The following is a 23,939-nucleotide window of genomic DNA, read 5'->3' on the forward strand; positions in this document are numbered from 1 at the left end:
AACAGAGAATGAATCGCACCCTTAAACAACAAAATAACTTGTGTACAAAAAATGTTGGAATAAAACTTGTCACTGTTTATGTAGTAAATATTGATATAACCAACTGTATTAGGTATTGTGATAATTCTGCAAAAACATGATACAATAAGTACAATACAATCAAGTATTGCGATATTATTATTAAGTTCTACCTGGAAGAGAATCCTGAGATAAGCCATAAAAATATTGGCTTGTCCACAAAGTACTTCTTCAGCGTGAGGGGAGAGGTGAGTATTTTCAGTCTGAGGAGAGGGTTGACGTAAAGAAGAGACAGGGAGTGAAGGTTGTTGATATGGTCTGATCCCGACACCTCTGCGTTGCTGTGAAGTGAAGCAGCGTCGCAGTGAAGGAGAGAAGGTGGCCTCGTGGGATGAATCATGTTTTCTTTTACGCCATCTACACGCATATGACACTTTTGACCTCATTCGCTGGGACATACAAGCCAGCTTTGGTTTACAACATGTGTCAGTGAACCTTGGCCATGACCCTGTCACCAGTGCACACATTTTCCTTCCTCAGACAACACGGTCCACAGAGCAAACAGCAAGAGCTGTAATATTCGACACGCATATATCCCTGAAATAACAAGGGAAATGACTTCACATAAATCTTGTACGATAACCATCGTGTGTCTTTCCAGGTTCCAAAAAGCTGGCACCGGTGCCCCCAAAGGTCCCTTATGTCCAGTCTGGAGGGATGTCCGACCAGTCGACAGGTCAGCCATCACCAGTGAGCTTATCTCCAACGCCTCCTAGTACCCCTTCTCCTTATGGACTGGTGTGCCCCCCTGGACAAATGCCTCCGCCATCCCCTGGGCAGAGTTCTTTGGGGACACCTCACTCTCTTTCTTCCCCTCCCTCCCTGACTGGGACTCTTACCAAGTCGCGGCCAGCCACTAAACCGCGGCAGAGACCCAGCCTGCCCCCTCCACAGCCACCCCCTGCTCCCCCAGGGATCACTGGTCAAGGCCCGCCCCCTGTTCCCCAACCCCTGGAGCAAGGTCTTCAGGATGGACTGTCTCCAGGAGAGAGCATGTCAACAGGTAATCACCAGTCCTTGACAAGCACACCCCCTCCACCACAGACGGGGCTACAGCGGCCCACTCTCAGACTCGCTGTGGCTCTGTCAAATGGAGATGGGGGCCGAGTTTAGGTCTCTACTGTCTATATAAACCACTCTTGTCTGTCCCTTTTGTGAATGAAATCAAAGTTGCCTTTTAAGACATCTGACAGAGAGACACGGTAAATGTGCATTTTGGAGCTTCTCAGAAGAGCAGATGTACTCATGGCTTGTGTTATGTGATGATGTTTCTGGGTAATGGTTGGAAACATCAGCGAGGCATAGCTTGTCCTGCTCGTATCGAAGTCGCCATTAGACTCATCATGTGCTCTCTGTTTATCTGTGTTACCCAGACCCTCACGCAGCAAGAGGTAGGTCAGAGGCACCACCACTCCAGTCTCTCTAAATTCAGCTGTGAACCCATTCGGACAAAACCACGAGATATCTCATGTGATGTTCTGATGATGAGGCGTTCTGTCAATATACCTATCCTCCTGTTATTTTGTTATATTTATCACTCTCTTGTTCCCCTTGCTACGGTTGTGTACCTTGCAGCTGTGTGAGGCCAGGGATTCATTGTGGGCTAAGTGTGAGGGGGACTTTTAGGGTAAGCCAGACCGCCCCCGCCCCATGCACTCCATCTCACTGCCTGGCCTCGCCGTGTGGCTGCCTCTGGGGTCTCCTGCAGCCTGGCTCAAACACCTGTCAATCCGGCGAGTCGCTCAATCCTGTTCTAGCCGATACTGTATTTGCTTCTTCTTCATGCATGGCTCAAGGATTTCCCAGAGTGCACCACACTGCGCTCTTGTTGCAGACTCTGTGCTTCCAAAGATCCATCTTGACGCTCCCTTTTTTCTTTGCGCTATCAGACATCCCCCTCTAATGCCCCTGCCAGTGGTTCAGGGGGACTCAGGTAACCCCTACTCCTCTTTCGGCAGGTCCATCGCTTTCTTTTAACCTCTCTTCATCCCATCATAGGAGTAGCCATCAGTCTCTACGACGACCTGCTAAATAATCCGACGATCGGAGCTCGAAATAGAGAAAATATGTGGTCCTCATTAAACTCCATCGATGCCTCAAGCCCATGTGGAGTCTTGGTGCCAGTCTTGCACACATCGTGTTGCCTCTGTGTTGACCTATCCGGCCATTGTTCTGAAGCGTGTGCAGTGACGTGTCATTGTGCAACCATTCCTGTGACTACTGTCTTTACGGACACCAAAACTCTGACCCATCATACTGGTTATTCTCTGGTGTTGAACATGTTGAATTTAAAGGGACCATAGAATTGAATTGAATATGCTTCTGAAATGGTTTTAAATAGGGAGCTGAATCAGAAATAAAAATGTTCTCATTTTAATAACAATATTGATAAATTATTTTCCCATGAGGTGTTTCTTGTTAGGCTGTGAAAAACAAGGTTTTTTGGACGCGCAGAAATTGTTCCTCTTATACATGAAGTCTCTGTCTTTATGTAGATTTAGTCCTGAGCAAAACTTAATCCAGATTCAGGAGAGCCAGGGTGAGGTGCGTGACACAAGCCACCTCTGATAGATTGTGAAGAAAACAAACCAGATGATATTCTATGGACCCTTTAAAGCACATCCTATTATTTTAATCGACTATAATGCCCTGCTTAATACAGTTTCCGACCCCAAACAATTAATATTACTTCTGCTCTCTTCCGTTTGTTTACACCTCATTGTCATCACCTCGTGCCCCTCTGTCCTCCTCCTCTAACAAATCACCACCATGTCCTCCTCTGCCCATGACACTCACCTCTCCCCCCATGCTCAACATTAGATATCTTCAACTATGAAATCCCCTCCATCAATGTAAATCTGGACAGCCTCATCGATGAGTTCAGCGGTGCCCCCTGCAGGAGAACCCTGGCAGTGACAGACTCTCCAGAAAGGGATGCTGTGCCTGAGGAGGAGCCCCAGAGCACGACTCTATGACCTAATGCACAAGTGACACCCCCTGTGGCTGCTCTGAACTGTCACCGCCAAAGTCTGAGGGACGCACCACATGGCCTCACAGACACCCCACCGGAACTCCTGCTGCAAGCTGCAACAAAACCTCTCGCACCACTGCTCGCTAGCCCGTAATGTGACTACAGAACACCAAAATGCCATACAGGAGGAACAGCTGCCTTTAGGAGGAAAGACTGGGATATCTATCAGATTTTAGCTTTGCTTTGATCATTGTTGCAGTGGTCTGTATTTCTGTGCTTTGATTTCTATTTGCCTTATTAGATTTAATTCATTTGAACAATGATACAACTTTTTTTTTTTAAGGGAGATGCCGAGAAGCTTGCAGGGTCTTCATGCTATGTGCACATTTAAGGAGAGGCCTGGGGACAGGTTTGGTTAGCGGACGAACCCCCACCCTGTCACTAGTTTAACTCACTTTGTACCAGCACAAAAAGAATGTCATTGTAAACTACAACTTTTTTGAACCTCTCTGTCCTGAAGACAGCGACATTTGCATGAAAAACCGAACCAACCGCGTCGGTGGGAGGGGTCTCGGAGGGGGGCGGCGCTTTACTTGGCGTGAGTGTCTTCGTTGCCGTTGTCCGTGGAGAGTGGATTTCGACCAAACTTGTGCTGTTGATAATAATGAATGGATGACTACACTGCCTCGAGGTTTTTGTATGCTCTCTATTTCTCAACCTTGTCTAAGTGCTTCAGGTTCAATGACCTCTGACCCCCCACCCAGTGTAAAGACAAAGACTGTACATAGATAAATGTATATAAATATAAGAGGAGATATATGTAAAATGCATATTGACTATAAAGATATAATAATATATGTGCTGATATTTATTATGTGAAGAAGATGTTATTTTTCCCTGCACACATCAAGATTCTCTGATCATGAGTGAAGTGATGATGTCCTCTCTCAGTGTTGGTTAGATTTGAGAAAATCGCTGGGCAAAAGTTAAGGACCACCCTCAAAAACAATTTTAAGTTGTAGTTTTGTACGTTACTTTTCTCCTGTATTGCACGAACATTAAGGTTTACAGTAGTTTAGCAATGCCTTACTCGTACTAGCAGTGTATGGAGGTGTTCTGTTGGAACCTTCATCTTGCATTGTTCCACTGGAAAATATTGGGTTTGCTTTTAGCGCTGTTTTCTTCAAATCCTCGCTCAAGTGGCAGCTAACACCGGCACAATTCTTTCTCAACCTTTCAGTTCTCTCATGTCTTTTGCGCTTCAAACTGTATACTGCCGTTTGGGATGCTTTTTTTTTTGACTGGTATTGTTGTGTTTGCAGGTTACCGCTAACTTAATGAAAATTTTAGCCTGTTATAAAATGAACTGTTCCAAACATATTCCAATAAATGGGTTGAGGGTGGTGCATTGGTTTTTAGCACCTGAAATTATACTTATTTTCATGATACCACACAAACTAAATTTCTCTGTCGCCACTACAGGAATTAGATTTAAGTGCAATTAGTTTGACCTCACGTTCATCTAAGTCGTGTGTCTGCTTCGGTGTGTCCTCAGTGGGTTGGTGTATGATGATTTTGGTAAATATATTGATGGTTGTGGTGATTCTATTTTAAGTGCCCTCACTATTGTTTCTCTTTATCATGTAATGAAAGCTTTTTTGCCCCCCCCCCCTGCTGGATCCAGAGGAGGTCGGGTCGTGACGGAATGTGACAGTGAAATCTACCTGATCTTTGTTACGCTCTGAGATTGTGGAGTGGAGGTTTGCTTGCATGACAGAAACACAGCAGTATTACAGCGAGGATTGCTGGAAGTTACAGCCACATAAAGTATTTATTTTACTATCTCAGATCACTCGCCACCAATTGTCTTGCGACGGCTTGTTTACATTCTGTGTGGGTGGGAGGTGTTTTTGAAGGGGGGGAAAAAACTTGCATGCGACTAGATAGTCTTTTGAAAAAAAACATGTTTTGTGTCAATCATCTTTTTAAGGGTTGTGAAGGTGTCACTGGAGCAAATAATGGGGCTGACTCTGGAGAATGTGGATCGTGGCCAATGGTCCTTTGAGCAATACAGTAGAGGAGTGGAGGTGCTGCCTCAAACACCACTAGACGTTCCAACTGAAAAATGCCGCTCACCCCCCGCCCCCACCGCTCCCCCTCTACCCCTCTTCTGCTTAGCATATCAAGTGGAACACAGTGTGTACTGTGAAGCCGAACCTGCTATCCTTATCAGAATGTCAGAAAATATACAAATATATATATTAAACTATACATTTTTTATAATCTCACGTGGTGTCATTCTTTTGTGTCGACTCGAGAATGTGCCCTTCTTCACGCTGTGGGTATATTGCTGATGAATTATTTTTATTCAATATCTCCACTGCGTTAAATGGCTGACACGAGAAATTTCATTTAACGCAGTGCACACAGATAACATTATGCTTGAGGACAATTACTTTTTTTTTTTACTCCCCATACTGGGAGATGTTTCTTTCCCATGTCTCCAGAGATAATGCTGCAACAATAGAACTAGTTTTCATAGTTTACACCCGTTAATCAAACAAGTCACGGCTTGTTATGTATACGATTTTTGGAATGCGTGAGCCGCTGCAGAAATATGGATAGTGAATTCCACCATTTCAATAGGCTGTAGCTTGAAAACAGTGAGAGACGAAGGCTTACTGTAGATGAGAAACATCTTCAGTGAGACCCAAAGTTTGGATGGGAGTAAAATCACTGTCCAGTTTGTATATTATGACGTCACCATGCGGCGGTTATAGTGAATTGCATCTTTTTATTTGATCCTCTGACGATGTTTTTTTTTTTTTTTTTTTTTTTTTTTACTATTCCCACGACCTCCATAAAGGTATTTTGACCACCCTTTTGACCTCACTATGCGCTGCATTTGGACTGTCGCTGTGCACAGAAGCAGCCGTCACTATCTGTACAGTCTTCATCAGTGTTGATATTCCTTGTCTGAGTCTCAGTGAAATGTTGAATACTACACCTGGGGAGCAGTTTGAATCTCTGCTAACTCCAAACTTTGATAGAAACACGTCCTCAAATGTTGCTCCGGTGTCCTCCATCTGCCTGCGTAAAGTAGTTACTATACTACATATATTACTATATATATATATATATATTTTTTTTTTTTTATCTAGTTCAATTTTATTTATTTTTTTTTTTTTCTGTGATGCTCTTCCTGACTGCATGTCCTTTCTAGTGCTGCTGCTGGAAATATAAATTTCCTGGAGGGAGTCATCCCAAAGGGATCAATAAAGTCTAGTCTAAGTCTAATGCATGAATGCTGAATGAGGGAGTGTGGTTGAGTGTGTGTGAGAATTTCAAGTTGCAGGTGGAGTCCAAAGACGAGAGTGCACCACAGAGGAGGAACAAACATTGAAACTTGTTAGAGGGTCCAAGGTCAGACGGAGGAGGCTGGGAAGTACCATGCTGGGAAGGAGCTGGTCCTGATAAGCAACACCTGGGTCCGGAACCGGGGCGCATGCCTTGTGGTCGTTGCCATGGTTACGCGGGAGCCAGCGACCAGGACTGGTGTCAACAGCTGAGGACCAATCAGATGAGGACGGAGCCCACGTGGAGAAACTTTTGTGTAGGTACGGGTCAAGACCTCAGATAGTTTTTTGTCGCTCTACTGGACTTCTGCTAAGGCTAAGTCAGGCGCATTAGACTCCTCTGACAGGGAATACATTTCTTGGATATAACTTGTTGGACTCTTGGTAGTCATTCTCACAAGTAAACAAACACGCAGAGGCACACAGGAGGTGTATTTCCAATACACCCAAGCAAACATTATCATCACAGTGTGTGCACAATACTACAAGCTATCTTAAAACTGCTTTTACCACGATATTTTATTTTCGCCAATAATACGGAAATGTTCATTTTAAAAGGCTGTATTTCCTGATCCGGTCAACCCCCTTTTCCCCTTCATTTTCAAATTCAAATCATGTCTCTTAGCAAGCCACACCCAGGGTTGCAGTAAGGGGCAGTGAATCACAAACAGGGATCATGAGGACGATTATTATTTATGCTGTGACAACCCTTTTTTTTCCCTTCCTCATCTGTAACCTGCATGACTGGATGAGCAGGATGGCTGTCGGCCTTCGACGCAGGGAAACTAGGAGTGTACGAGTCTGTCAAGGTGGTGACAACCCTGACTGATGAAGAGGCTTCCCCACTCCTTGGAGCTTTGGCCCTTACACTGCGACCAAGTTAAGATGACTTATTGGGGAGCTGCTGACATAACAGTGACGTACAAGTAGTGAGTAATTCGACGCCTTTGTTTCGCAGCGTATCTCCTTGCAGCAGTCGGCTCATCTCCACCTGCAAATCTATCTCCTTCACATGCATTAATTATTGCAGGACATTACCTGATGAGTTTGTTTATATAAGTCGACTTTCCCCCTCAAATAATACTCTCAATTCACGTCCCAAAAAAATGCAACCGCTCCCTTTGTCTCTGGAGAAAAGAAGCATGATGTTGTAAGAAAACTTTTACAATCCAGACAGTTCCAGTCTGCTGCTTGGAAACACGTATCCAACAACACCGCTGCACAACAATGAACAGCGCATTTATTGCGTTTCTGAGGCTCAAAAAGTCGTTCCTGTGTTACAAAACAAATAATAATCTGGATTCCAAACTATGACAAGTATTTTCAAACACTTATGACATGACACATTCAGGAATGCCAAACAAAAGAGAGGTCGCCCTGGCTTTTCTAACCTTATAGGGACAGTTGCTAGGAGACAAAATTCAATGTTTGCTCTTTGCTCACGTGATGACCAGGGAAATCTGTGGAGGCAAGTGTGGAAACAAAATCAAAACCATCAAATAATGTCACAATGATAATGCTCCTAAAAAATTGTTCTTTGGCAAGGCAGATGGAAGATGGAGGCTACGCCAGCAAAATCCAGGGTAGAGTTGCAGCCACCAGTGCGAGAATGGTGAAAGTCGACAGTAAAACTAGAAGACACCGAGCCGTTGTGCACAACCTGCGTCTTCTCCTGCGTGGAGGCTGCACCACAGTCTCCACCGCGCTGAGAGCATCATCTTCAGCCATGGGTCTCCCCTGGGAGCTGATGATGAAGATCTGAGATGCTTTGTGGCTCGGGCTGATTAACCTCTGCCGTCGGATGCGCTCGGACACCCCCCTTAAGCAGCGGGTCGCCAAGCTGGACGCATCGGAGGAAGGGACCTGCTGGCTCGGCGGCGGAGGGAGCGGAACCTCCAGCGTCTGTCCGTCACCCGTGCTCTTCTCCGCTGCCAGCGACACCAGCGCTTCCTTCTGCTTAGTGATGAAGGTGAGGTGTCGACAGACGGGGCAGATGATCGTGTCCCTGATGTGGCCATCGTTGTTGACCAGAGTTTTGACCAGGCAGTCGTGGCAGAAGACGTGTCCGCAGCTCAGAGTCCGCTCGGCGCCGGATAATCCCTCGTAGCACACCGGGCACTCCCGAGCCTCCTCCGGGTCTCTGGAAAATGCCATAGAAGTCACAGAGAGCGACGCCGAGTCAAGTGGAAGGAGCAGCAGGGATCATGACTGTGGAGTGGGTGGAGGTGGAGAGAGCAGTCCAACTGGGTCTGCCACCTCTGTCTTGCACTGATTGGGTCCCGGCTGAAGAGGACGAGCGGGTTCCAGCGTTTATGTACTGCCACACTGGAGGAAAGAAAACCTGAAAATTTGTGAGTCAACAATAACCGCCGGAATTACCCCGACGTTCTGCGGGCCATTTACAGTAAAACAATCCGCGTGCTTTTAGGTTCCGGTGATCCCCAACACATGGGAAGATTTTTTTTTTATTGTTTTTTTTTTTTATTGGACGAGGAGGTAGTATTATAGTATTCACATTGTATCAAGCTATGGGGAAATACCTGGCCAGAGCTACCAGGAAAACACTTTAATCGCTGGTTACAAACAAAGGTGATGCCAAAAAGTACACACAACACAACTTACCTGATTCATGAAATAAGTAACTAATGATTATGTTTAATTACAACTATAAAGACAGAGCCAACAATAATCTTTTATAAATTGTATTAATTTATTTTTAAATAAATTTGTGCTTAAAAAGTGCATCTGATACTGAGCTTTTACATTGATCTAGAATTGCTAAATTCTCAGGATTATATGGTATACTTATCTCATATTTATTTATTTTGTTGGACAGCAGTCAGTCTTTATCTAGTTTGCTTATAATTCAAATAATACAGGTTTAGAAAATGGCATGATACTCTGGGAAATTCTAATGATTCCATTGCAAAAAAAAACACATTTTAATACATAATTTTGCAGTACTTATACCTCTCAAATTCGATGCATCATTACTTTAGATAGATCACCAAGTATGGTGTTTAAAAAAATTGAAGTTCCTATGCATCTGTCTTTGTGTCTTAAATCTCCTCAAAAAATGCAAAATGTAGTGTCATGTTTACTGTTGTGTAACTTGAACGTGATTTAGCTAAAGCAACTTTTGTTTCAGTTCAGCTGCAAATATGCATACGATTCAAACTAGAAAGGGAAAGCAGGGAAATAATCAATCTGTTATATTTGCAAAACAGATTCTGCATCCTCCCCTGTGGCGTTACTCAGAGGATCATGATTGTCGTGGCTCGCGGCGTGGAAAAAAGCAGCCGCAAATGAGAAAAATGAAAAGGCATTCGAAGTCAGTCATTGAAAAAGTACTTTTTTGAACTTGTATTGTGCCAACAATATGACACAATGCGCTAACAATTCCCGAGAGAAATATGAAGGACGGGTCTATGAGGTGGTCATGCTCAGGTCCCCACAAGTGCCTTTATGACCCAAAGTCTTCAGGTGAGGGTTGGACTCACCCAGCACACACAAGGAAGATTACAAGTCCTGCTGGCCAAGGAACACCTTGGTATTTCCCCAGATAAGCAGGAGGAGCTTTCCTGGACACATGCACTTATGATGGAATGTACCATTCCCTTGGACCTGAATTTCAAGGTGCTTACCAGGTAAGCGTTTAGATGCCCACTGAGTATATGTGTGACGGGTCGGAGGTCAAAATGCTAAGTTGCCAATATTACTCATACAGATGATATTTATTTTCATTCTTGCTGGGCAAAACATTTTATGTAAATTTAATCCAATAAATATTGATTAATAAAAACGTTCATGCAGTCAAGACAGTCACTAATAAAATATTAAACGTTGCATTTTGTTTCACAGGTATTTCATTTGTTTTACAACGCTCCTGTTATTCAGTTTGTTTTTCTGTGGCGCGTTTCGGGTGACATTGCTTGGGACACGTAATGATGGTCCACTTTGTTTTGTTATGGAAATCACACGCCATCACGCGGCGAAAACAGTAAACCCAATAAAGAGCGATTTAAACACAAAAAAAAGGTGCGGCAGTTTCTATCACGTTTAGGTCTATGGCGGACCCGCCCTGTACTGACGCAAGTTGCATGACGTCAGCACGTTCACGTCGGGATTTGACGTCGCTTCCGGGAGACGCGTTGGCAATTTCCTAAACACGGTAGTCAGTGGAGTCTTCAGCTCTGTCGTGGGAGAGTCCGGCTGTGTGACTGTGTGTGTGAGAGGGACTCTCAGGTACCGGGACGGGAAAACCGACAAGCCTTCGGACATCTGTTTGACATGAGCAGGTATTCTCATGTTATTTCTTCAATTCAAATCAGTATTTTTCACTCGTACGGTTATGACTAATCGACCTCTGCGAGAAATGACGTCTCGCTGTCACGTCAGCTATATTCTTTAACTGTGTTTCTATTACGAAATTACACCAATTTGTATTTGATAGTGTCTGTTTTTCTCGTATTAGCAATATAGTTTGAATATAATAGCTAATAATGTTCAGCTAAAGCTGCTCTTATTTGACATATACCTGCTTCTAATGTTTTGCTAGCATATGTGTTCACTAGCCATGGCATCGTTTTGGTCCCTAAGACTCATGTGGTTAAAAACTGCAGAGTAAAAGAGGATGTGTGAGGAGATAATGTTACACAGGAAACATTTCAGCACATTCTCTGGTGTGTGACGTCTAAACTGGCTCTACCTTACGAAGGACTATCGTGTTTTAATCGCAAAGTTCATGGCCAGTTGACTGAGTTTATGAAATAGTTTAAGAGGTGAAGCAGTGTGGCATGTACCTATTGAACTGCTGCTCTTCCATTACATTGTGTGTGTGAATGGTTACAGCAACCATAGTGAACGGTGACTAATTCCAAAATAACATAGTTCAAGCTTGATAGAAAAGCTTGAAACCAGTTGATGTAAAAGATGTTAATGTACAGGTTATTATATGTTAAATCTGTTTTCAAACCCAGTGACACTCAGTGCACAGCTGTCCTTCAATAAACCTCAATAGTTTCTATTTGAGCGGCTTCTGTGATGTTTATTGACAAGAGAACTATCTTGCTGTTTTCCATTGTTTTATCCCATTGTGTCTTTTCTGCTTTTAATAATAATGATGTGAAAAGAGATGGCAGATCTCTGTTCATGTTTTGTTTTACAATCCATAACTGAGTAAACAAATTCTAATAGTGAAGAAAACATTAACTAAAAGTGTAGTGTTCAATGGCACCTCATCTTCCTGGTATTTTAGTCCCTGCATTCCCTCATGATGGTCAAGAGGAGTGTGCAGACATGTGAGAGGCCTGTCAGAAAAAGTTGTTGACGCCAGAACTTTGGAATGTCTGAGGAGGGAAGCAGTCGTACAACTCATGAGTGTAAGCCAGTCATACTGGGTGGAACTACTGAGGGGTGGCTTCCCTTGTTTCCGCCCTTGTGATCCAGTACATTTGCGGGAACATTATGTCGGCAGATCAGATTTATATGGAGCTCAGACCACCTACTCCACAAAAGCGGTGGCCCTTATTAGGAGTGTTCCTTAGATTTGTACTTTCAATTGTCACTTATAATGGTATTAAACTTGATGTCATGGTGGCCTTTTTTCTCAGTGGTTATAATTTATAATCCACGTACCACAAGATTATACATGCTCTTGAAACTGGATTAAACTCATGAATTCATAGAGTTTCATACAGGCAGTAGGGACCAAATCTGTTTGACATGACTGACACTCAACTGCCCTGTCACTTGTGTTGCGTTTAGGCAAATCCAGACTTGTATTGGGGACACGTTCTTAATGTGCTTCCAAGACACGCCTTTAATGAATAAGTTAAACTAAGCCAAAGGAAGTCATTTTTAAATTATTTACCCTCATTCTTTTGTTATTTTTTGTCCCAGTTTGAAATTACTATTGGAATTGGATTATAGTTTTCATCTTATGTTATATAAAGAAAGGCACGTAAACAACAACACACACAAGGAATGTTATTGTAGCAGATTGCTTGGCATAAATAGTTGAATTCCCACACCGTGGGACTAATAAAGGCCGTCTATTCAAATCTAAAAGTGCCTTCACCCTGAGCCATTGAAGCTGTCATATAAATGTTTCCCAACTTTTCCCGCAGTGTGCTCTGACATGGACACAGAGATGATTCCAAAATTTTTGTCAAAGGATGAGGAAGTGGCTTACTGGAAGGCACAAGCTCTCAAATACAAGAAAAGGTAAGTTCTTTTTGTTGTGAGATTCGACATGCTCTGGATCTGAGGGCTCTCTATTCATAGTTTTTTTTGTAAAAGAGCTTATGCAACAAAGTGGAAAAGTCATATCACTCATGACCTATGAACAGGACACCAGACCTTTTCCGAGTTATGTCAACAAGGGGAAGCTGAAACTTGGTCAGAACTGAGAGAATGTATTGTGGAGCAAAACAAAGGGGAAAATATTAAAAGGTTTTCTCCCTATTACTGTAGGCAATGTGGCCTCTATGGAAGTAATCTTAATCTCTCGAGTGACCGCGACTTGCCCAGTCGGCCAACATAGAAAAGGTTATGTAAATTTTGGCTGAATCAGACATCTGCGTTTTCTATTCGTGGCCTGAAATCTCGGTCTGCTCTCAGAGGGAGGTGGCACATCTGTGGTGTGGATAAATATTCCAGTGGTTTTCCTAGAAACTTCAGCTGTGGGTACAAATGCTCATGGAAAAACAATTCACAGTTTGGTATCCAGGACTGTACCCACAAGTCTTTTGAGGACTGTGTTTTCACTGAGGGTTTTAAATGGATTCTGATGAGAAGAATTGCTGGATGAAAGTACTTCAAAGCTTCAATAAAAATGAATTTGGGCCAATACATTCACAAGCTTGATAATAGTAGTGTCATATTTTGTTCTTTTGCACTGAAGGTTATTTCATGTGCTCTGTTTTAAATGTCGCTGTAGAACTGAAAACTTCCATTTGTATGGAGAAAAAGTATGGTGGGAGAAAACCCCATCCACCACCAACACTAAGCCAACAGAAACCATAGTTGCTGACTCATGTAGAATGGTAGCAACTGAGGTTTTACTTGTGTGTGTGAGTCAGTGTCCTGCTTCCACATGGAAACATTGACTTGATTATTCTGATATAATAGAATGTTGCTTCAAATGGACTGGCGTGGAGATGCTTTCTAAAAGCTGACAGGGAAGTGAGAGGACGTTGTGACAGCAATGCTGTGGAAAATTGAGTTTTCTCTGAAGTCTGAATCAGAACCTTGATCATATTACAAAATGTTGGGCGTTTTTCCAGCTAACAATCCCACATGTCTGTATTAGACAGTTATTAAAATGGAGGATTGATCAGCTATTTGGGAATTCCCATGGTAGAGTTTCTTAAGAGTTTCTCCCAAATTGATGTATAAGTTATCGAGATTTCTGCCACTAGAACCTTGACATTTCCTGGTCAAAGTAGCTTCACACAAATGTACCTGGTTGTGAAACTGTAATAGGCTGGGGGCCAATTTTAAAGTTCTAGTGAGCCACATTTGGCCCCCGGCCTTGTGTTTGATGTGTTGTGCATTGAAGGAAAACAGACTCTAAAACTTATTGAGCATATTTTTACAGGAATTGCTGAGTAATTTAACATGTAATAAAATGATGTTAATGTGGTAAACTTACTGAAGTACTAATATACAGTGAACATGAATGCTGGCTTGTGTAACTGCTGGTTAGGTAATTGTTCCTGGTAGTTGTGGAGGTATGTGGACAGGTGGGAATTTTGTTGGAGGCAGACCCTTTACTCAAGTCTAGGTGAAGTGTCAAACAGCGGTGAAATGTGCGGCATGCTGATGAGGCAGGCTCTTTTCTGTGCAGGCATGTGTGGAACGACAGGCACAACAACTGATTCATGAATTCCAGCTCTCTGTACGGCCATTATTTCGGCGGGAGTCAGCTGATCTCCCTGTTAGCTACTATGTCATTCTGCGTGGGCTCCAGGAAATGACGAACGGTTGGGGTTAATTGTCGATGAGTTTGTTAGATAATAAGCTGCTGTTTGGGTGTGGAGCAACAGAACACATCTCCACTTTGTCTTTCACTTCCTGTTTCTGTGCCCTCTCATTTTGCCGTGACCTTTCACCTCTCACAGCTGAGGACAGAATGCATGTGAACCACCCCTTATGCTCCAGCTGTCTCCTCTATTTAGAAAGTGACTGCACAATGCTGAGCTGTAAAGTGTTTTGTTTCTGGTCGAGGATCAGCTCAAGGTTGAAAATCTCAAAAATGTTTTTTGTTGTTTTGAGATGAAACCACTTGATTTAGGAGTGGATTCAAACAGTCAATACAATTGTACGCTGTTTTTTTAAAATCTGAATAATCTCATTAAGATTTAGTAAGTGTTATGCAATGGAGCGCGTCCGATAAGAGACGTCTCTGTCCTTCCAGCTGCCATGATGCCCAGGAGGAGCTGCAGGAGTTCCAGGAAGGTAGCCGAGAGTTGGAGGCCGAGTTAGAGGCCCAGCTCACGCAGGCCGAACATCGCCTGAGAGACCTGCAGACGGAGAACGAGAGGCTGAAGAACGAGGTGTCAAACCTGAAGGTACTTGGCCGCTCGCCATGGTTTATTTTCAGACTTGGCCTGTCTGAAACTTGCGCTACCAATAAAGCCGTCAGCGGTTACTTAAGAGGTTATCTGATCCATGTTCGCTGTTCCAGCGCTTGGTGTTAATAAGACCTGTGTTTTAAGGCCTGCGGCTCGCTTTAATATGGGATGGATGGGGAGAAAATAGAAAACAGTCTGGCCTGGAATTACCACAAGCACAAGGTGTACTCAGGATTGAAATCAATGGCCTCCATGTTAAATTGTCCTCATCACATGGCGGTAAACTCAGCTGAGTCAGGCTGCTCCGCTGCGTGTAAACGGGCCTCTCCCAGGAACAAAGACTCCCTTTTGAAAGTCACTAAATGTGGATCATTCACATGATGCTTCTGTTCCCCTCCGGTGCTGCGGAGAGTGAGTGATAACGTCCTTTATGTCTGACTTTCATCCCTACAGGAGAAGCTGGAGCAGCAGTACGCGCAGAGCTTCAAACAGATTTCTGTGTTGGAGGATGACTTGGGTCAGACCCGGAGCATCAAGGAGCAGCTTCACAAATATGTGAGGGAGCTGGAGCAGGCCAACGACGACCTGGAGAGAGCCAAGAGGTGTGTTGCCCTGAAGAGAGTTTCGGGTTCAAATGTCTTCAAAAATAAGGTCCAATGAATTTTAATTTGTGTCCAACCTGCTTTTGATCAGAGCAACAATCGTGTCCCTGGAGGACTTTGAAGGTCGTTTGAACCAGGCCATCGAGAGAAACGCCTTCCTGGAAAGCGAGCTGGATGAAAAGGAGTCTCTGCTGGTGTCGGTGCAGCGGCTGAAAGACGAAGCTCGAGGTAAACACCGTCTCCTCCAGCTTCTGTCGCCAGTGTTTGCTTCCCATTCACAAGATTGCGTCTCTTCCGCAGACCTCAGACAGGAACTGGCCGTCCGGGAAAGAACTACAGACAGGATGTCGGCTCCCAGCTCTCCAACATTAGACGCAGACAAGATGGACTCGGCCGTGCAGGCGTCTTTGTCGCTACCAGCTACGCCGGTGGGCAAGGCGGCCGAGCTCACCTTCATGAGTCCGAAAGGTCAGGAGCCACACCGCTGCTGTTTACACACTGCAGGTGTAAATCCACTTACTAGACAACTAATGCGGGCTTATGTCCGACAGCTCTGACCAACGGGTGTGGAAGCTCATCACTCACACCCACCGCCAGAATCACCGCTCTCAACATTGTAGGGGATCTGCTGAGGAAAGTCGGGGTGAGTCTGAAGCACCTGAGATTTCCAACTGGAACTAGATGAGATTTTATATCAACGGGTTTTTGATTCCCTCACAAGGCGCTGGAATCAAAGCTTGCCGCCTGCAAGAACTTCTCCAAAAACCAAGCGACCCGAAAGCCCTTCCCCACTGACAAAAGCGCCATCATCAGCAACAACTCCAACAAGTTCTCGCACTCACTTCACACCACTTGCTACGACAAAACGTGAGTCTAGAGCCGCGCAACTGTTTGTCTTCGTAATTTACTTGAAAGGTGCAGCTTGTGTTTCGATTCATTTGGATTTTTTTCTTATATACTTTTTATATACTTATATACATTTTTCTGAGTCTGGATTGATTGAGATGTGAAGATGTGTACATATAAAATAAGAGATCTTTCCTAATCAAAAAAATGCTTTTGTTTCCCCAAATATAATATGAAATAAAACAGAATCATTTTTATAGATTATTATTGTTATAGTATTTATGGATCATTTTCCATTTTAATTAATTTAAACATATTTATCAGTTAGCCGGATCTTAACCTTATCCATATGCTGGATTGGAAAATCACTCTATCATTGGTTGTGTGTGCAGGACCTTAAACGGACTGGACCCAAGCACCATGACCTCCATGGCATCTGCCAGAACCGTGTCGCCGTCAGGCCTCCTGCCTGTGAGCGTGTGAGTGGCACATGCTCCAACTCCAGTCCAGCCAATGCTTTGTGGTGACACTGAATGTTCGTGTGTGTGCGCGTGTGCGTGCGTGTGTGTGTGGAAGTTTTGGGGAGCACAAGAGGCTCAATGGTGCAACAAAACATACCCAAAGTTCGCAGCTCTTATGTCCTGAAACTTACTTGCATGTGTCTCTTGTGTTACTAACATGACAGAAGGTCATTGCGTGACCTTGACCTCCTTTGTGTCCTCTGCAATTGCACATTTAAGCTAATTTCACTCAGAATGTACTCTATTTAAAAAAGGGATCTGTTGATATAATTTAACTTTAAGAAGCAGTATTTCTCATTTTGGTGCATGTGTTAGGTGAGGGGCAGGGTCACTGCAGCCCCTCACCCACTGTATGACTGAAGTGAATGTTGAACGTTCAGAAGCCATGTAGCCGCGACGCCGTTGTGTGGCTGCTAGTTGTTATCAGCTGGTTCTGTCCTCAAGGTCAAACCCGCACTTAAGTGGCTCCTTACTCTGCGCCACAAGCGAGCGTTTTGTCAGGAGCAGGTTTTGCCTTTTTTTTTTTTTTTAAAATCACTATAAATTTCCGTGCTTTTATTGTGACAAAGAAATGAATAAAAACAGAAGGCCTCGTGGGAAATCGATCTCCACCATTGCTGTTTGTCACTCAGCACCAGCGCAAATTGTTAGTTAAATTGTTGAAATAAAAAGTTGATTTTAACAGGTCTGGATTTCTGCAATTAAACCCTCTTTTGAAGTATTTCCACAGCTGTGTTTCAAATGATTTTGGGTCACAGTGAAAGCCTGTTACCGAACTGACTGATCTGGTGTCAGTGTACATAGTTTGTATTGATAAGTTTGCTAAATTTGTACATACTGACATTAAAGTCCTATTTATTTCAGAATGTGTGTTCAGCTGTAGCTGCTGCCTATGACGATGTTTGTTGGAATTGTTTCACTAAATAAAGATTGACAATGAAATATGCAGTTGATTTGTTTATTTTCTGGGGAATAAAACGCAGTAATGCAACATGAAAGAAAACAACAAAACGTGCTGGCCGATGTATTTCCCCCTCGATTTAAAGAAGTCCTAATTTCTTTTCCATTTCTTCTCTTAATTTGTTTTTCTGGATCTGTAAAGAAAACACATTTTTAAAGACTGGATTCCAACGCAACTCGAACAAAAATATCCCTTTGTTTGTGCTCTGACAGTTTCACTTGGTGGCTTTCTTGTTATCGGTTTTATTGAATGCCGATATATATATATATATTTTTTTTTATATGACTTCCCATTTCCCTGCCATCTGTTAATGTATATGTAAATAAACTATTTTCTAATTTAACTATTAACTTCATTACATGTCATGCAGATGCATCATAGATTCTGTTGCTTATATATATATATATATATATATATATATTTATATATATATATATATATATATATATATATATATATATATATATATATATATTATATATGCTCCAACTGGAAAATATGCATAAAATAACAATAGAGATACAAATGAATGCTGTGAAATAAAGTAGGAAAAAAATAATAATTAAAAAAAGCTGCATCTTAAGTTTCTTGCTTGTTCATTTTTAGACATTAAAGGTCACGATCTGATGATGAAAATTGTGCTGGTGCTGCAGTGGTAAGTTAAGTTGCCCTCTGTCTAAAAATAATGCTGAAAAATGATCTTACAATTTAAGAAACAGAGGCTTATTTGTTACTATTATGCTACTCCCTCAAGTCAACAAGTACCTTCCCAGAGGCGGTCTGAGGATAGCTGTCCACAAACACCACATAGTGGGGGATCTTGAAGTGAGAGATCTGGGGACAGAGACAACCTTAGATCTCATCATCATGACAAACCACACAGCACTGGTGTGATAATCCACCTGGTTTTTGCAGAAGGCTGTGATCTCCTCAGCGCTGGACGTGTGTCCCTCCTTCAGCCTGATGCATGCGCACACCTGCTCACCCAGCCGCTCGTCTTTCACCCCGATCACCTGCCAGACACAAATAGACTCCTCTTATTCTCCTGTCGCAAGCCACATGAGAAGGGGGGGGGGGGGGGGGCAGTGATGTCCAGGTCAGCGAGAACATAAATGAAGTTATGTCATGAGTTGCGGAGGCAGGACAATCTCTGTGGACTCGACTTGAGATGTGACTAACAACCGACAGCAGGCTTCACGCACTGAACTGTATAATAACAGCAGCCCTGTGTTCCAGCTGTTTCCTCCTCCAGGGTGCGCGAGACGCTCTGATGCTCGTTTATCGGGCTGAAATTGTCGACCCTACTTCCGCAGTGGCGCCCTCTGTCGGTGGCGAGTCTCACCTGCACCTCCTTCACTGAGGGATGCGTGTAGAGAAACTGCTCAATTTCGGCGGGGTAGATGTTCTCTCCTCCACGGATGACCATGTCCTTGATACGACCTTCAATGCGGAGATAACCCCGGCTGTCCAGGCTCGCGGTGTCGCTGAAGGCAAGGGAGAAACACGCCATTTATTACAACAAACGTCTTACTCATTCGGCGGTCTAGTGACTATATGTCCCCAAAATAGAGCTTTTAAAATACGTTCTACAACCAACATTATCTTCTACGTTCCTGAGACTTTTAATCCAGCTTTGTTTGTCGATAGCGACTCAACTACTTTATGTTAAACCTCGGGTTTGCAAATGTTTTGCTATGCTAACTAGCTTTTTTTGACACACCTCTTACACATTGACGAACGCGCGAGCTCAAACGTTTGTCTGTGTTGAAAATGACAACTCACTCTGTCCTTAGCTAAAGGTCACGTTGGCTTCACACATGCGCCTCAAACTGAAACTTTAAATTGAAGTCGAAAACGAAGAGAACAAAGCGACAATTCGTACTTTAACGTGAACATGTCAGTGAAAAGGTTCCCTCTCAAGATGGCGGCTAAAACGCAAGGTGCCTTACTACTCACTTGACTAAATAAGGTCACCAGAACCAGTTTGTTTGTTTTGTTCTTTTGTCTGTTTCCCATCTTGTTTATCCGCAAACTACAGAAACCTCACCTGCATAGCAAGTCAATGCATTCATTTTGCCTTAACTTAGTACTGTAAAAATTTTTATGAGACCATCTTTCTCATAAAAATGTCTCAATTCTTATCATAATCTACATAATACAATGTAAATGTTCACTGTTTTTCTTTTTTTAATCCTTTGATTTCATAACCCAGACTGTTATGTAACGGTACACAGGGGTCAAGCATGACCCAAGGGCCACCATTCGTTCCACAGACCATGCAAAATTGATCAAAGTAGGAATGAAGGCATCACAAGCTATAGACAAATGCAATGTCATTGGTTTAAATAAACACAATGGACAATGATTCATTCACTTCATGTTTCATTTGGTGAATGTCTTTCACCAATTCAGCAACAAAATGCCACTACTTAATAAAATCCTCTTCACTTCAGTCGAGTTGTTTTTTGCTGTCATTATTAACAAGGAAAACATTTTGTTTCCTCATCTAGATTGTTTTTGACTGTATTTCCTGATGAACAACTACTGTTCATCAGAAATGAATGCAGAAAAATCAAATGTTCCATACCCGGTTTTGTACCAGTGATCCTTGCCAATAACCTCCCTGGTCTTCTCCTCGTCATCCCAGTACCCGTGCATCAAACAGCTGCTCCTGATCATCAGCTCTCCTGTGGCTCCCAGAGGGACCATCTCTCCAGTAGTCGGGTCCACGACTTTGGCCTGCAGGAAGCATTCTAGATCACACGGCGTTCATCGTGAAACTTCAACGATGGACACCTACTTCAGTGTGTGGTAAGATGTGTCCAACGTTGTCTTTGTTGTTGTTGTCATAGGGGAACGTCAGGAAAGAAAGTGGGCCACTCTCGGTGCTTCCATAGGCAACCTGTGTGACGGCAATCATATTGTATTCCATGGCTCTCTGGACCGGCCTTTGTGTCAGAGTTCAAGTCTTACTGGATTGACAAGCTGTTTCAAAGCATCTCAGTAGTCTGTGACTATACGTATATAGTGACCATGAGTGTGAATCTTTAAATATATACAAGGCCATACATCACTTACCATGATCCCTCTTATGTTCAAGTCTGTTTTTATTCTCCGTACAATTTCAGGGGAGCAAGCAGACCCTCCCATTAGCCCTGAAACAGAGGCAAAAGTCTTGTTGGTACGTCTCCGAGGATGGGTCAGCTCTGATAGCAATTACCAAATTCAGCCGAGGACAAGTCAAACTTGTGTAAATCCTTCTGTGACAGCATGTCGATAAACATCGTCGGAGTCCCGTAAATGAAGTTGCATCTGGATTTGGAATCGGGAGTATAATTGTCACTTTAAATGGAAGCGATTGAGGTGTTTTCTTTTTATTTACTTTTCATCCTGTATGGTCTGTAGATTAGTTCGGCTGTTGTAGCTGGACGAAGGGAAGACCAACGTGGTTCCATGAACTGCCATACACATCCCTCCCAACACCGAGCCAAAGCAGTGGAACAGGGGAACAGGAACGCAGGCGCGAGCAGGCCGCTGCTGGTTGAAATGAGTCGTGTTTAAGACGTTTGAAACACGTTTGGAGCCAAGTTACGACTCACGTTCATCCCCAGTCTCAGACCCGCGAAGTAGCTGTTGTTGACGATGCCGAAGTGAGAGAGAGTGGCTCCTTTTGGATTCCCGGTTGTCCCCTGAAAGCATGGTTCAGTTCACATCCGATACATTCATGGGTTGACAGATGTGCCATTACAGATGTTAGCTGAATGTTGATGGGTTCATCCGGGATCAGTTTGCTCTGCAGTTCCATCAGCTCTTTGTGATGTCGGCTCTCCGCGGCCTGAAACACGTCGTCCATGTGCAGCGTTCCAGGCTGCCTGCTCTCCGTGACGATCACCAGTCGTAAGTGTGGCAACCTGCCGCTCACAAGTGTCAGTGCGTGTCACAAGAGTAACTTCTCTACCTTCATACCTGGAGCTCCGCAAGGCTCCTGCTGCTGTGGTCTCCATCTCTGGGCAGATCCTTTTGATGATGTCGCAAAATCTTTGAGTTTTGAAGGAGCTCGGACACACGATTGCGTTGCACTGGACCTGGGCGGAACAGTAGCAACTGTCTGTGCAAGCAACATTTCATTCTACATTGCTCTTAAACGCTTCGCACTAGAGCGTTTTAATTCATAAACGGTATAGATTTGTTTGTGATTTAACAAAGACATTCGGTTCCACCCTCATGTGGATGTTTGATATTTTGGATTTCATTTCTTCCGCTGAAACTGGTTGAATAGTACAACTGTGCTGAGTGTGTCGTTTGATACCTCGTGTGTACAGCGATGGCTGGATTACATAACATTGCATTGTGCATCCTGTTGTGTGTGTTCTGGTTGATTCTCACGGAACACAAAGGAAAACTCTTTGTATCTAAGAGGCATGAGAATGAGCTATTGAAGTGCAACTCCCTGATGGAATTTGTTTCAGGGGGTTAAATGAAGTTATTTTTTCCTCTGGAAAACTAAGAATGAATGGATCTTTTGTTTGTTTAACTGGGAAACTATTGAGCAATGTCATTGACTGTCGATTGAAATGAAGGGTTTAAATGAGGGAGTGACGGGACAAAAATATTTCAGCTCACCGTCTTTTCTGTGATGAGGATAAAATATGTGAGTTCCATTTTTATTGACAGAAGTCAGCATCTCACAGATATTTAACTGTAATTTACCTTCCTAAGGATGAACTCCAACTCCTTCTCCTGATACGCTGTGTTCAGCGACACCTGCACACAAGAACATAACGGCCCCACAGGGCTTTTCCACATGATCTTTCTCTCTCGTGGACCTCAAACTCACCAGTATAATTCCAGCTTTGGCTGTGGCGAACTGGAAGAGAAGCCACTCATATGAGTTGGGTCCCCAAAAGCCCAACCGTTCGCCACGTTTCAGTCCCAGAGCAATGAGACCAGCAGCCACTTTGTCTACCTGCAACAGCCAGATAAATAAGAGAGCAGAAGAGCTGTGATGCCCTTTTTATTAGTTGGCCAATCCATTAAAAAGCAGTTTAAAGCTCCTTTACAAAGCCCACTAGATGGCGCTCTGGGTTTCCAGACCATCTAAGTTTTTACTAAAATAGATTTTTTTTTTTAAAGAATAAACAATAAAGGGTGAGGGTTATTTGACAGTGTTTTAAGGACTAAATGAAGCATATACATATAATATGATAAAGGAGTAGGATGACATTCGTCTTTTAAGAAATGATGATATCTAGGAAATATATTTGAACTTGAAAAATTTGCCAAAAATCTTAACAGAAAAGCTTGATATTTTCGGATGATCTCCCTCATAGTTTAACAGAAGGGACACAGAGCTGTTATTCACATGAGAGTATAAGTATTTGGGTAGAAAATGCCAGATGCTTACGTCCAGCTGAAACTGTGCAAAGGTTTTTCGAATGCCATCTTCCAGGAAGACCACCGCCTCTCTATCAGGTGAACGCTGGACTGTCTGGTCCAGACTCTGAGCCACAGTGAGTGACAGCATTGGGAGCGAGGAGGTGCCGTGGACGTAGCTGCTGGTCAGAGTCTCCCTGTGAGGTGGGCTGTCTGCTTGGAAGGTCCTGATGGAGACATGTTTATCTCCCACTGGAAAATGGTTCACCGTGGACCGTAAACTTACCGACACCACTGGGACCAACCGTATCTTCGCGGCTTCCAAGCAACCTTGGGTTCATGTCCACCCACTGAACGAACGCATGACCTCAAACGGGACGAAGAAATCCGCAATGCCATGGAGCTAAGAGGACTGAAGACTGGAAGACTAGCTGATGAGATCTGCATGAACCCCTTTCATACCTGACCGACCTGGTCGCCCCTCCTCTCTGATTGGAACTAACTAGTCTATCATTAACTGATGGGCAGAGGACCAAAGATCAAGCTGTAACACATTTGTCAAGACAAGTCAGTGCTTCTTCTGAACGGTCAAATACTGAGCGGAACTTTTGTTCACGTTTGAGTACACAACTCAAATAAATCTTTGGGGATCGCA

The 23,939-nt window shown here is 43.5% G+C and overlaps 4 protein-coding genes across 10 annotated transcripts in view; 2 read left to right on the top strand and 2 right to left on the bottom strand.

The window, feature by feature from the left end:
- arhgap44a (Rho GTPase activating protein 44a) overlaps positions 1-5,320 on the top strand; it is a 32,696-nt gene extending 27,376 nt beyond the window's left edge. For 3 of the 7 annotated variants that reach the window (XM_053851670.1, XM_053851675.1, XM_053851671.1), the window contains 2 exons: positions 680-1,081; positions 2,899-5,320. In XM_053851670.1, the coding sequence (XP_053707645.1) occupies positions 680-1,081; positions 2,899-3,053 (557 nt within the window). In that variant the 3' untranslated portion in view covers positions 3,054-5,320. Of the gene's footprint in view, positions 1-679 lie in introns of all 7 variants that reach the window. The other 4 variants (XM_053851674.1, XR_008413211.1, XM_053851672.1 and 1 more) reach the window with 4 other exon arrangements.
- Positions 5,321-7,616: 2,296 nt separating this feature from the next.
- Positions 7,617-8,640, bottom strand: LOC128751465 (RING finger protein 222). The gene has a single exon (XM_053852498.1). The coding sequence runs from the start codon at positions 8,557-8,559 to the stop codon at positions 7,969-7,971; it is 591 nt and encodes a 196-aa protein (XP_053708473.1). The 5' UTR covers positions 8,560-8,640; the 3' UTR covers positions 7,617-7,968.
- Positions 8,641-10,558: 1,918 nt separating this feature from the next.
- On the top strand, positions 10,559-17,904 carry ndel1b (nudE neurodevelopment protein 1-like 1b). Its single transcript, XM_053852889.1, has 9 exons — positions 10,559-10,703; positions 12,534-12,630; positions 14,825-14,978; positions 15,435-15,583; positions 15,675-15,811; positions 15,884-16,051; positions 16,135-16,226; positions 16,305-16,450; positions 16,822-17,904. Exons 2-9 carry the CDS (start codon positions 12,545-12,547, stop codon positions 16,910-16,912), a joined length of 1,023 nt encoding a protein of 340 aa, XP_053708864.1. The 5' UTR covers positions 10,559-10,703; positions 12,534-12,544; the 3' UTR covers positions 16,913-17,904.
- On the bottom strand, positions 17,895-23,683 carry LOC128751387 (medium-chain acyl-CoA ligase ACSF2, mitochondrial-like). The gene is made up of 16 exons (XM_053852348.1): positions 23,571-23,683; positions 23,316-23,511; positions 22,749-22,877; positions 22,622-22,675; positions 21,878-21,996; positions 21,660-21,822; positions 21,511-21,600; positions 21,294-21,445; positions 21,132-21,223; positions 20,990-21,066; positions 20,712-20,813; positions 20,499-20,650; positions 19,254-19,395; positions 18,814-18,924; positions 18,677-18,745; positions 17,895-18,044 (listed from the first exon to the last, which is right to left on the bottom strand). Exons 1-16 carry the CDS (start codon positions 23,681-23,683, stop codon positions 17,991-17,993), a joined length of 1,815 nt encoding a protein of 604 aa, XP_053708323.1. The 3' UTR covers positions 17,895-17,990.
- Between the last annotated feature and the right edge of the window lie 256 nt (positions 23,684-23,939).

The sequence above is a fragment of the Synchiropus splendidus genome, chromosome 19, assembly GCF_027744825.2.
Source record: "Synchiropus splendidus isolate RoL2022-P1 chromosome 19, RoL_Sspl_1.0, whole genome shotgun sequence".
Taxonomy (NCBI): domain Eukaryota; kingdom Metazoa; phylum Chordata; class Actinopteri; order Syngnathiformes; family Callionymidae; genus Synchiropus; species Synchiropus splendidus.